Below are 13,199 nucleotides of genomic sequence, written 5' to 3'. Positions count from 1 at the left end.
TGCAATGAACAAGGTCTTATGCACACTAATAATACTAGTATTTATGTTATGTAGATCTGAATGACTGCCATCTGTAAATTCACCTGCATACAGAACTATAAGTGCATAGTGTAAGGATCCGTGATCCTCGGCGCACTCCTCGCTTACCCCAACCCACGACCGGGTGTTCCGCTTCTCCTGCCTCCTGCAGCACATCTCGCCTGCCGGTGAATACCAGCATCCCATTGAAGGGCGCACGTGGACCACACTCTGCACTAAATGCCGTCCCCGCCTCCAGGCTGCAATCGTGCTGTGACACTACACCTGTTGCTGATTCCTCTACTTGTGTATACACATGTGCTATCTCTCCAGCCAACCACAGCGAGGTATACTCCTGAGAATGCTCCAACCTCCTTGGACAATCTCCCTTTATATGCTCAGCTGACACTCTGGCAATTTGGCTGAGCATAAACCTTCCTGCTAGCGAAGTGTTCACTGCTGTCTTGCCTCCACAGTCTTGTCCTGCTCCTTGTTCCTGACCTTGGCTACTCTTCCAGACTCCGCTCTTCTGTTCTCCTGACTTCGGCTACGTATGACCATCCGCACCTCTCCAATACTGACCTCGGCAAAGTACCACGACGATCCGCCTCTCCAAACCAGACCACGGCTAAGTACCTCCTACGATCCGCTACTCTCCAGCACCGACCTCAGCAAGTATCACTGACCATCCAGACCTCTCCTACCCCGACCCGGCTACCTCGACCAATCTACACTCCAGACGCGCTCACTCGGCTGTGGGTTGGTGTTATATCAAACCCCCACCTCGGCCTTGCGGTTACGCCTTGTTTGTGGTGAGCACTCCATTACACATATGCTCTGATCAAAACTTTATTATTATCACTAACATGTACAGCGCAGAATACATCACATTTTATATTAACACTACACTTTTTTATATTAACTACACTTTGGAATCAGGTTTCTTGTTTTCCAAACATAGGAACTAATGCTATTGTATTAATACTGAACAACAATACAGTAAGAATATCAGAAGCAATATGTGTCACGGAAGACAATAACTTATCAAAGGGATCAAAGCACCAGACAGGACAAAGCAGTTCAATAAACAGTATTTATTCTGGTCGGAGCCAGCAAGGATAGAACAAAATCACAAACAGAGCTTACCCTCACCAACACAGGGAATACAGGGGAAATTCTAGCTACCTAGGTGCCAGGCCCGACTTCCAAGGCTTACCCGGGTTCCACTTCCACTCCTGGGGGGACAGAGACTGTCTGGACCTTATTGGTGCTCCACATCAGAGCACTTCCAAATCTCGTGCTGAAAGTACTGCTCTCCGCTTCTCTGTATCAGCTACAGTCCTGTAGTGAAAAAGCACTTTCAATATCCTGCTCGGATAGGCACCCCACCTCGTTTTCAGGTGTCTTTGGCACAGTCTTGGAGCATGCCATGTAGTACACCTCCACACCAGGATCTGAATAAGCTCTGGATCGTTAATCGGGCAGCTTTTTTCTATCTTCCCCTCTGCCATAAGAAAGCATGGTAGAGGGGCTTGCGACCAATCAGAACGTGGATCCCGCTCACGGACCAATCAGGAATTGAGGGCTCACCTTCATGGACCAATCAGGGCTTTGGGCAGGCTTGAGAGAGTTAAAGGGCTGTGGATGGAAACACAAACTGGCCAATGGGAGCAAAGCCCACCAGAGGGATTCGGCAACGGCTTCCCCCGGCTGACAGGATATCCCGTTGGGCTGGCGCCGCTCTAGCTGGGGAGGAATCAAATGTTTTTTTTTTTATATAAAATATTTTACCAGGAAGTAATACATTGAGAGTTGCTTCTCATTTTCAAGTATGTCCTGGGCATAGAATTATAATGACAAATACATGGTTACAATACATAGTTACAATGAGTTAAAAGGGTTATACAGTACAGGCATACCCCGCATTAACGTACGCAATGGGACCGGAGCATGTACGTAAAGTGAAAATGTACTTAAAGTGAAACACTCCCTTTTTTCCACTTATCGATGCACGTACTGTACTGCAATCGTCATATACGTGCATAAATGATGTAAATAACGCAAGTGTAACAGGCTCTATAGTCTCCCCGCTTGTGCACAGCTTCGGTGCAAGTAGGGAGTTCAACTTTGCTGTTCAGGACGTGCTGACAGGCGCATGCGTGAGCTGCCGTTTGACTATTGGACGATATGTACTTACTCGCGAGTGTACTTAAAGTGAGTGTCCTTAAAGCGGGGTATGCCTGTACATTATATACGAGACATTGCATGCACAGTTAAAGATAGTATATATTATAGGCGTATGTAACACTTACAGACCAGATTAAAATGTGAGCCAGCCTTCGTTTTGAAAGAACTTAGACTGGTGGCGGCTGTGAGAGTCTCCGGTAGACTGTTCCAGTTGTGGGGTGCACGTGAGACAAGGAGGAGCGGCCGGATACTTTGCTGAACCTTGGGTCCATGAACAACCTTTTGGAGTCAGATCTCAGATGATAAGTGGTTAGGGCTGTGTGCGTATAAGATTGTGTCATCTGCATACATAGGTATTGAATCTTCCTTACAAGCTGTAGGAATATCATTAATGCACACTGAGAAGAGTAGGGGCCCCAAAACAGAGCCTTGCGGGACACCACAGGTGATATCCAATGGGTTGGAGTTAGTGCCTGAGATAGACACATTGGAATCTACCTGATAGGTAGGAATGAAACCAGTTTAATGCATGCATCCCTATTCCAAAGCACTGGAGCTTGTTAAGCAAGATAACATGATCAACAGTATCAAAAGCCTTTGCAAAATCTAGGAATATTGTACCAGCAAGTTGTCCCCGTTCCATTCCACACTGGATCTCATGGCAAACTTTTAGCAGGGTAGTTACGGTGGAGTGTTTGGGGCGAAAGCCAGATTGGAATTGGCTAGGGAAATTTGTCTTGGTATAGTAATCGCAAATAGCTCCGGTCTTCGGGCGAATGCCCCACCGGCCCAATCTCCGTCCGTGACAACCTCTCCTTTGTCCCTGCCCCTCTCCTCTCCCCCACCCCTGCCCCCCCCCCCCACCCCCCCAGTCTCAGCAGTAGCCATCTTCTCTGGACATACAGACAGCTAAAGCTGTTTCTCAGCCCTGCATGTCCAGAGACTCAGGCTCTGCTTTATGGTTACAGCAAACACATTTTTATGCTTTATTACATTTACAAAACAGGAATAAAAGGGTCAATGTTACAGGGTATGAAAGGGCTACCTAGTACATTAAAACTGGGTAGCTTCAGCATCTGGAAGCCAGATGAGCCCCAGGGAAGGATGGACAAGGGACAAGAACTGAGCGTAACCTTTATTATACTGGTCACTGGGCACCTTTCTGTCAAAAACGATGTTACATTAAAGATTGTTTTTTGGGGAGTGTACGTATAAAGGCAACATCTATTGCAGTGAATCCCAACAAAGAGTTTGGGAACCCCCAGAGGTTCGTGAGGTGTCTGCAAGGGGTTCGCCAAAAACAATTTTAATGTGAATTCCTGTATTGTGGGTTTCTGAGCACGTTTGGGGACTGCACACCTTGTAAGGCACCAAAATGCATCTTTGCATGGGTGGTAGAGCTGTCAATTAGTGAAGGAGCTTCCAAAGTCACTACCCACAATGCTTTGCATACACAGGTGCAAGGCATTGAGGGGCATGACTTTGCAAGTAATTGACAGCTATACAACCTATGCTGTCTGCACAAACTGCCATTTGGGGCCTTATTAAGAATGTGTTCCCCCTATGAGCTCAGTACATTATACGGCCTGGGATCGCTGAAACAGTTTTGCTAACAATAGTCTGATGAGTAGGCAATAAGATTTATTCATTCAGGCTTTGCAAAGTTGTTTTATAGCATAGGAAATATTGTCCCCCTAGTGACCCGTTTTTGTCATTTAGAAGGCATCATAGGAACCGTGATCCTCTCTGCCCTTTAGTTGTAAGAACAAAAAGTAAATTGTTCAACATTTTATTTATTTTTAAACAATTTACTTCAGTATCAAAGGGGTTAGTTTATTATTCATGCTCAGTGTAAAGAGGCTCGATGTGCTTTCATTCTGTAACAAAGATAAAAGTTATCTGTATGCCTGCTTATAATAGCACAAACACATCACAATTCTTGGTGATAAATCTTTACCTTGTGAAGGGCTGGGCCTTGTCTTGGTATTGTCCTGTGACTGAAGCTCACATGGGTGAAAAATGACTTGCTGTAAAATGGCCGGGCAGGCCGTCGTGAAATTGGAATCTGTAATGTAGCTTCCATTTTGAAAGCTATGAATAGAGAAGATCTGCTCACCAGACAAACACTGAAAGAAATCAACCAAACAAACAATTAAAACAAAAAAAAAACAAGTCATATTAAACAATAGCACTATAAACAAAGGTTATACTATGGAGTTGACTAATGTATATACAATGAATGTATAAGATACAGTAATTTAAAAAACAATATTCACCTCTACTCTCTCTCTTTGACTCCCTTCTTAGGCGTCTGCCTACACATCATGCTCCACTCCTTCCCTTACACAAGATTTATCTAATTATTTCAAGGGCCAGAAGGAAGGTATAGGGTATGCAGAGAAGCTCCAAATCCTCATTCTTCTACCATATACTCCTTTTCTTTAGTTACAGAGGAAAAAATATCTCAGCTGCATTTCTTCTCAACCTCCACCACCACTCAGCCGCAACCCCATTCCCTCACTTCTCCTTAAAACCTCTAATTTCTATCCTGGTTTCCATTATCACCCATATCTTTAACTAATTTCCATCTCTTTTTAACCTATTCTCAAAAATAATACCCTTGATCCAACCTCAACTACTAACTATTGCCCTGTCTCTCTCTTGCCTTTTGCCTCTAAATGCCTGAACGTCTATTTTTTAATGTATATTTCATTTTCTTAACTCTCAAAACATACTAGAAATACTCATACCCTTCTTCTGTTTCTTGACTATTAAAAAATAAATACATGTCTTTGTTCTCACCTGTATTGATTATTGTTGTGTTATTATATTTGGACTCACTGCCTTACGCCTCTCTCCCTTACAATCCGCTCAAAATGCTGCTGTTCGAAACATCTCTTGCTCTATTATGCTCCGGACCTCGTGAAATCCCTCTGCGGACTTCCTAATAATCTAGGTACAAACTACAACATTCTCCTCCTACCCTTTAAGACTCTACACTACTTGCACTTCCATATATTTCAACTCTGATCTCTCATTAAACCCCTATTCGTTTCTTACCCTTGACCCAACGATGTCTCATCTTTTCACCTTCTTCCTCTGTAGACCTTTTATGTCTTACAACATATTACACTCATCTCAATATTCGTCAAGCAACTTGTCTTCCCATTTTTAATGCCCAGCTGAAAAATTACCTTTTAAAGTAAGAATCTCATTGAATTATTTGTGCCTACACTACTGACTCTAGCTGTACTTGCCCTACGTGATATGCACTTTTAATAAAAGCACTTTTACTCCTACTGTGTCTTGATCTCTCCCAAAATATAACACTTACATTGTAAGCTCTTGCATGGTCTCTTTTCGCCTAATGTTCTTATTTCCTTGCTGCTCTTATCCCCATTGTTTGTACTTTATTTTCCCTGTATTGTAATTTTGTAAAGTGCTGCATACACTGTTGGTGCTTTATATCCCAGTGAAACATTAACCAATGACGTCTTATAAGGGGAAAAATACATTCCTTCCTGTCTCCAAATAATGGCAATCAGGTTTCTCCCTGGAACAACATCCTTCCCATGATTACGTATTTGGCATATCCTTGTATATAGGACCGCTGACAGATTTCCTGGGGGCCCAGGACTAGAACTTCGACTGTCCCCCCGTTGTCGTCCCCCCAGTCAGCGGTCTTGCGATCCCCCTGTAAGGATTGGGCTTCAGTCCCGCCCTCATGATGCGTCCCGCGATGAGGCGGGTGACGCGCCTCACACTGAGTTTCCTCACAGGCACCGTTTGGCCAGACTAAAGGACACCGCACTGATCGGGCTTAGGCTCCGTCCTCAAAAAACTAATAAAGGCATGACCTCTCCCTCATAAATCCATGCTGATTATTACTAATAATAATGTTATCAATTAGGTATTCCTAAATATTATCCTTTACTAAACCTTCAAGTAGCTTCCCCACGAATGATGTCAGGCTTACAGGTCTGTAATTTCCCTTTTGTGATCTAGCTCCCTTTTTAAATATAGGCACCACATCTGCTTTACGCCAATCTTGTGGTACTGAGTCTAAGGAAATTGAGTTTTTGAATATTAAATGTCATGATTTGGCAATTACTGAACTTAGATCCTTAAGAACTCTTGGATGTATGTCATCTGGGCCAGGTGCTTTATTTACTTTAATGTTATCAAGCCATCAATGCACTTCCTCCTCAGTTCACCAATTGTTTGTTAATATGGAGGTTGTGGCATTATTTTTGCAATTGATTTCCTGGTAAATAAAGAGGCAAACAAATGATTTAATACGTCTGCGTTTTCCTTATTTAGGAAACATACATACGTACAGTATATCTAACTAGTTCCCCTTGTAGTTAGCTTCTTCACTTTAGAGAGGACATCAGGGGACACAATGTCCCATGATTATATAAATGTTATTCTCCCATTGGAGTAACTCAATGACAAAATGCATTGGGCTTACTTGATTATTATATAACAATTTATTTTTGTTCCTGATCCTGTATTGTTTGAAATATTTTTAAAATAAATATTAATTTACAGTGCTAGGTTGGTGCGCCGAGAAGGACTGCATGGCATGACCAAATTAAGTTAAGTCTTGGTTGGTCTCGGTGTCCAGAGACCAACTCTATTGAGAACTGTGCGACCAGGGGCAGACTATTGAGGTGGTATCCAGATTAAGCTAGCTTTGCCAGCACCCTGCACCTAGCGAGTTACGAGTCCCCCATATTCCCTGTTTTGGTGAGATATTGCTCAGTTTGGTTCCTGCCACAAAAACGTTTGTTTATTAACCTCTGCATTTTGCCTGGTGTTTGCGATCCCAAGTACTGTTTATCAGACACACTTTGATAAAGGGCTATTTTCAGCCCGAATTGCGTTAGAGTATTTTGGTACCTCTATGATGTCTACCCATTAATAAAGTAATTTTTTTAATTGTTGCTTCTGCTTAGCCTCAGATGTTTGGATTTGTTGAGCTCCGTTTTTCCTCATTTGGATTTCTTCTCACCTATCCTGTGACTGGAGATGCACACACTGAAGGACAGAAAAACCAGAACTGTGAGTAATATATATGAATATATTTGCTCTAGGGGGATCTGCCTATCAATAGGAAATATTGACTCACAGTTGTTATTTACATATGACAGCTTTGGCTCTTTAAATACTCCAAAGGCATTTCCTTACTCCATTATTGAGTTCTTCAATCAAGCTGATTCATTAACACTGTTTTTTTCAATGTCTGTTTTTTCAATATCTGTCCACTTTCCAACTAGGTGTTTATTATACATCTTCATGGTACTACCAATCCTTCAACTTTGATGCACTGACGTTTGAGATTCATTTCTCTATTTGCTGGTTGTTCACAAAAAGGAGGTCTTTGAGAACCTCTGCCCAAGGCTTTGTTGTCTTATGGCTTTAGCTAATAAATGGATAAATTATCCCACCCATGCTGCAAAAGGAAGGTTATGCATTGTCTAGAGCAGGGGTGTGCAAACTGGGGGGCGTGCCCCAACAATTTCTGGGGTGGGGGGTGGGGGGGTGCGCTTACAGAAGCTTAAATCAAAAGCCTTGCAATAAAGATCTGCTCACAGATGCAGATCCCCCACCTCTTCTTACATTGCACACACCTTTTGTATTGCAGCCTCTGTACTGTATATGAGGAGGAAAGAGAGTGATTCCCTACTAGACACGAGGCAGCAGGACTGAAGGACATATCTCTCTGGCAGTGATTTTGACCTGTTGTCAAACTTGGAAATTACAGCTAAGGGGCCTATGCACTAAGCGCTGATAAAAAAATATTGCCATGGTTTTTAAATCGCCATTTTTTACAGTGTTGCTATCACGGTATGCAGAAAGTCCCGAATACAAGTGATAGCAACATTTGTAAAAATAGCAAGTAGCTGGCAACATGAGATCACCCCTCTGAGAACGGCTCACCCGGCGAGTTTTTTCTGCTGCAGAGAAAGAGAGCTGTCTCTCCCTGCGCAAATCTCGCCCGAAAATATTCCCCATATTCCCATGTACTAATCACGTGCGGTAACGGCATATTTGTCCTCCAAATTATTATTAACACTGAAGTTGTAATTAAGGGGTTAGGAGCCATCAGATTGTTTTATTTCATGTATTATTTCTGGCAATGGAGGACATGGACCTGCAGTATGCTGACGAGAACACCCTTCATAATGGCAGGGGTAAGTAGAAAGGTTTATTTACTTTATTTATGCTGCCTGCCTAATGTTTGATTTAATGATGGGCAAATGAGCTATTATCCAGATCTGGATAATAATTATTTTGCTCATTACTGTACTGTATGTGTTGGGGGGTAGGTGTATTTATTGCAATGCATGCCAAATTTTATTTTTTGATACAGGATTGGTACCGCAGGCCAGCGGGGACCCAAGGGGACCACCCGAGGACCCACGGACACCTGCGGGGACCATCCGAGGCACCAAGACACCCATGGGAACCACCCAGGGCCCCCGACACCTGTGGAAACCACCTGACGGCCCCCAGACACCCACGGGGACCACCCGGGGACCCCATTGGGGCCCCGGACACCCGTGGGGACCACCTGGAGGCCCACAGACACCCACGGGGACCACCTGACACCCAAACACCTGCAGGGACCACCCGGGGACACCATTGGGGCCCTCGGACACCTGCAGGGTCCACCTGGAAGCCCACGGGTCACCCGTGGGGGCCACCCGGGGGACACCCGCCAGCCTTTGGTATCAATCCTGTGTCTAAAAAATTAAATTATGGTTTTATGTGGGAGCAAAGGGGGTGGGTTGTGTATTGGTGGGTAGTACATATTGTAATGTTTATTGGGGGCAGAGGAGGTGAATGAAGGGCCAAGAACACACATCACTCACCCCCTCTTCCCCAATAAAGCTGCTATCGTTTCTTAACCCCTTCGTAAAGCTCTCTTATCACCAACTTAACGGGGCTTACTGAATAGCAGTAGGCTTTTTTGCCGATAAGGTAGCGATAAGTGACTTATTAGAGCTTTGTGCATAGGCCCCTAAGATGGTTGTGCATGTGACGTGTACAGACACCTGAAGAAGAAAAGAAACAAGATCAGAAGAAAAGTATTGAGTTCACCATACTTGCACTTCAAATCCATCAGTGTGACAAATTGAACCAAAATACATTTACAAAAAGACTCTGAAGTATCAGGAGAAAGCAAGACGAGAAAACAGTTAAAGTTGCAATAATGTTTTAATAATAAGCGTGGAGCCTGGATTGTGAGCCGGACCACCTTGACAAGCAGAGGATCCATCGCCACGCGCTGGGAAGCTATCCAAAAACGCTGTTTTTATCAAGTACTGGCTGTAAGTGCAATATTGCTCTAACCAAGTCTTTTGTAATAAATTTATTGTGCCATGATCTTTTTTTCTCTCTTGTTCGTATTGTATATTCTGGATCAGTTGGAGTTCTAGCCTATCCTGATTAACCTCTGAAATACCAAATGGGAATGAATTCATAGAACACGAACTACATTCAATTTGTAATTCTATGAATTTGATTATAAGTATTTAATAGGTTAATAACCTTTATTGATACATTTTTATCTTCTTTTGCATTTATCCAATTTATGCTCAACAACTGTACTTGAGGAAACGCGACGGAGGACATTTGTTCTTCTTTGCTTACAGAGGCTCTGCGATCTTCCCCACAACATTGAAATAAAATGCTGGGGGATCGTGCATGGCCTCTGTATGCCTCTTACCTTCTCTCCGGCTGCTTCTGGTGACGCGTCATCATGACAACGCTGAGTCAATTGACCCCACAGGGGCAAATGGCAACGTGACATCACATGATGATGCAGATGCTGGAGAAAAGGTAACAGGGGGGACGCAAACTGGGGGGGGGGAGCAGGCAGGGTGGCGCAAGCAAAATGTTTGTGCACCCCTGGTCTAGAGCAGTGTTTTTCAACCAAGGTTCCTAGGAACCCTTGGGGTCCCCGGGCATCCCTAAATGGTTCCCTGCAATTTTTAGGTAATTTGAAGTGTACCATATACAGAAGAATTTACAATGCATCTGATATCAGACACACTATTAGAGAGTATTGGGGTTCCTTATAATGCATCTGATCTCAGAGGCGCTATTAGAGAGGGTTAGGGTTCCTTACAATGCATCTGATCTCAGACACGCTATTAGAGAGGGGTGGGGTCTCTCAGAATTTCACATAGCGGTTCTTAACCAAAAAAAGGTTGGAAACCACTAGTCTAGAGGCAGACAAAATATGTTGCAAAGAAAGGGGGTTAAACAGAACTCACCAGACCTCAATATTACATGCATTGCTCTATCATATTTAGAAATTATATTGGGACAGAGTTTCACATACAGATGATTACAATAGATCACGTTTGTTTAAAAAAAAAAAAAAGTGAACTATTGAAGAAACAGAAGTAAGATGAAAACAAAAATGATTCCAGTGCTGAAAATGCTTTCATAGTGCCTTGAATGAGATAGCATGTTCTCTCTCTGTGCTCTACCCACACAAGATAGGAATGCCTCCCAGAAAAGAAAAAAAATCTGATGACAGAGACAAGTTTATAGATTGCACATGTTTTCCTCTTTATGCCTGGCAACAAAGTTAGAATGGTTGAATAGATAAGAAGACTGATAGATTCAAAATGTGTTTTTCTTTGCTGATTTGGACACATTGTTCCTTGTCACAGAAACAAACTTGTAATTTACAAAGGAATTAGAGAGCTGCTAAATATGTATGTAAACTCTTGTTTAGGGCTACAGAATAAGAGAAGTGTTTATCAACTATGTATTCCAATGGATTTGAAGGCAAGAGCATGTACTGTGAACAGCAAGAAAAAAAGGTTTTAGTATATTGTTTAGTATATTCAAAATAAAATATGACAGGTGATCCGTGTTTCAAACGTACTGTTAGTTCAGAGGCTACATTATATTGTCTAGTTATGCCATCCAGAGTTTGCATAAGTGTTCTTTATCATTAGCGTTTTAATACTAAATATCTCTTTTCTATGTCACTGCATTCAAACAGAAAATGCAGTGTACATGCAAGTTCTGGGTTATACAGTACGTCTCCAACATGAGCTTAATAAATATTCTTTAAATTTCTAACCTTGATTTTTTTATTAACCCCAATGTAACAGAAACAACCTAAAATACCAATTATCAACTTTTTCACAGGTTACAACATTAGTGCTACTGTATTGGAATAATATAATAGGCCCCAGCTGAATCGCGTTGGTTCTGAACAGAAAACTTCTATTTTTTTTATAAACAAAAAAGAGGGTACTGTACTTTACTTTAGAAGATGGGGCAGGTCAACATATAGGCAAATGCTCTCACAGAGTGAAGAGCTAAGGGCAATAAAAGATTCCCACATTTCAATGAACATTGTAGAATGATTTAATAATGCTTCTTGCTGCTATTATTTTTAAAGGGCATCAATTCCCAAGGTTACACATGCCACTGTTATTGGTCCGCTATGTTGCCAGAAAGGACTTTGCATCTAATAGCTCTGCTCTGCCTGACCATAAGCTATATTAAATAGGGAAATTCCTCGAATTCTTAAATATGTTAAAACAACTGATTTATTGAATTCGGATAAACACATTTTCTCCATGTATATGTTTTAAGCCATTGGTATCCAAATTCTTCATGACTACGCATCAACTTCTAGCTTGCCACGCTTTATTTTACTTGTAGTCTATCGTGATACAATTAAGTGAAGATTAACAAGTCAACATGAAATGTATTTAGATTATCCACTAAAGCTTAACATAATTTACACTCCACTGGTCTAATAAAGTATGTGGAGGAACAAGGGCCCATATTTATTCAACAATGCTATGCCATGAGACACCTTTTGATGCCGGAAAACTCATTGTCGTCCATTGATTTAAAGGAAATGGCTGCTACTGGTTTAAATTAATATATTTTCCTGAAGCATGATATAAATAGAGAGATGAAGCGGAAACTAGGGCAGCAACTGGGTTAGCCAAACATATTTACAGGCTGCCGTTTGTCATGGTCAAACTATAGATTTCATTTTTTTTAATATTTAGTGGGAAGAATACACAACATTGCAATCAGGATACTTATGTGGGATTCATCACTTTTCTATCAGAGGGGTCTACACGGCACTGCAAAGCAATGTGCTGCAAAACCTCTGCAAGTAAAGAGACTAAATCAGGGGTGGTGGGCAACTCCAGTCCTCAAGAGCCACCACCAGGTCAGGGTTTCAGGATATCCCTGCTTCAGCACCGGTGGTTCCGTCAAAGACTGAGCCTCTGATTGAGCCACCTGTGCTGAAAACCTGACCTGTTTTGTGGCCCTTGAGGACTGAAGTTGCCTACTCCTAGACTAAATGCGGTCGTGCCTAAGATGAAAGTGAACTGTTATGTTTAATAAGTTATATATATAGCTGATTAATATGTATTTTGAAAAGATTTTAAAAACAAGTTTCTATATTCATTTTTCACAGGGTAGGAATAAGTAATAAGGCAGTTACTTTAACATGACGGGTGCCAGAATTCCTGCGTGGCCTGAGTTCCACCGGACTTCCTGAATCGCGACCACGTGATCTCTACGGTAGCGATCACAGTGTCATGACCTCCCCTCGGGTGACATAAATGGATGTGGAGGTGGCTCCACTTCTGTTTTGATTGGGCTCACTGCTCACAGCTGGATCAACCCTTACAAAACAAGCTTTAATATGACGATGTACCGGGTACAGCACAAGGGCCCATGGCAGGGGTGGCCAGCACGTAGTCCAATAACGCAATTGCCCACTTGATACTGGGGGATCAGCCGCTCCTCACCCTTCCTCCCACCACACCACCCCCCACCCCCCATACGTCCGTACAGCCAAAAGCTCCCCTCTGCAGTGGGACGTGAGGACTCTGTCTACCCCCAAGGTAAAATTCTAAGGAGGGGGGCTGGTGGATTAAGTGAGAGGAGAAGGGGGAGCGGATTGAGTGAGAGAGGAGGTAGAGTGAGTG

The 13,199-nt window shown here is 42.6% G+C and overlaps 1 protein-coding gene across 1 annotated transcript in view; it reads right to left on the bottom strand.

Moving 5' to 3' along the window:
• The window catches only part of SLC39A8 (solute carrier family 39 member 8), a 48,778-nt gene that overhangs the window by 28,293 nt on the left and 7,286 nt on the right, over window positions 1–13,199 (bottom strand). The window contains exon 3 of the mRNA XM_075609087.1: window positions 4,163–4,331. Coding sequence (XP_075465202.1) covers window positions 4,163–4,331 — 169 coding nt within the window. The remainder of the gene's footprint in view (window positions 1–4,162; window positions 4,332–13,199) is intronic.

This window comes from Ascaphus truei, chromosome 1 (genome assembly GCF_040206685.1).
Source record: "Ascaphus truei isolate aAscTru1 chromosome 1, aAscTru1.hap1, whole genome shotgun sequence".
Taxonomy (NCBI): Eukaryota; Metazoa; Chordata; class Amphibia; order Anura; family Ascaphidae; genus Ascaphus; species Ascaphus truei.
The sequence above is the reverse complement of the archived record's forward strand: the minus strand, read 5'-3'. Positions and strand labels throughout refer to the sequence as shown.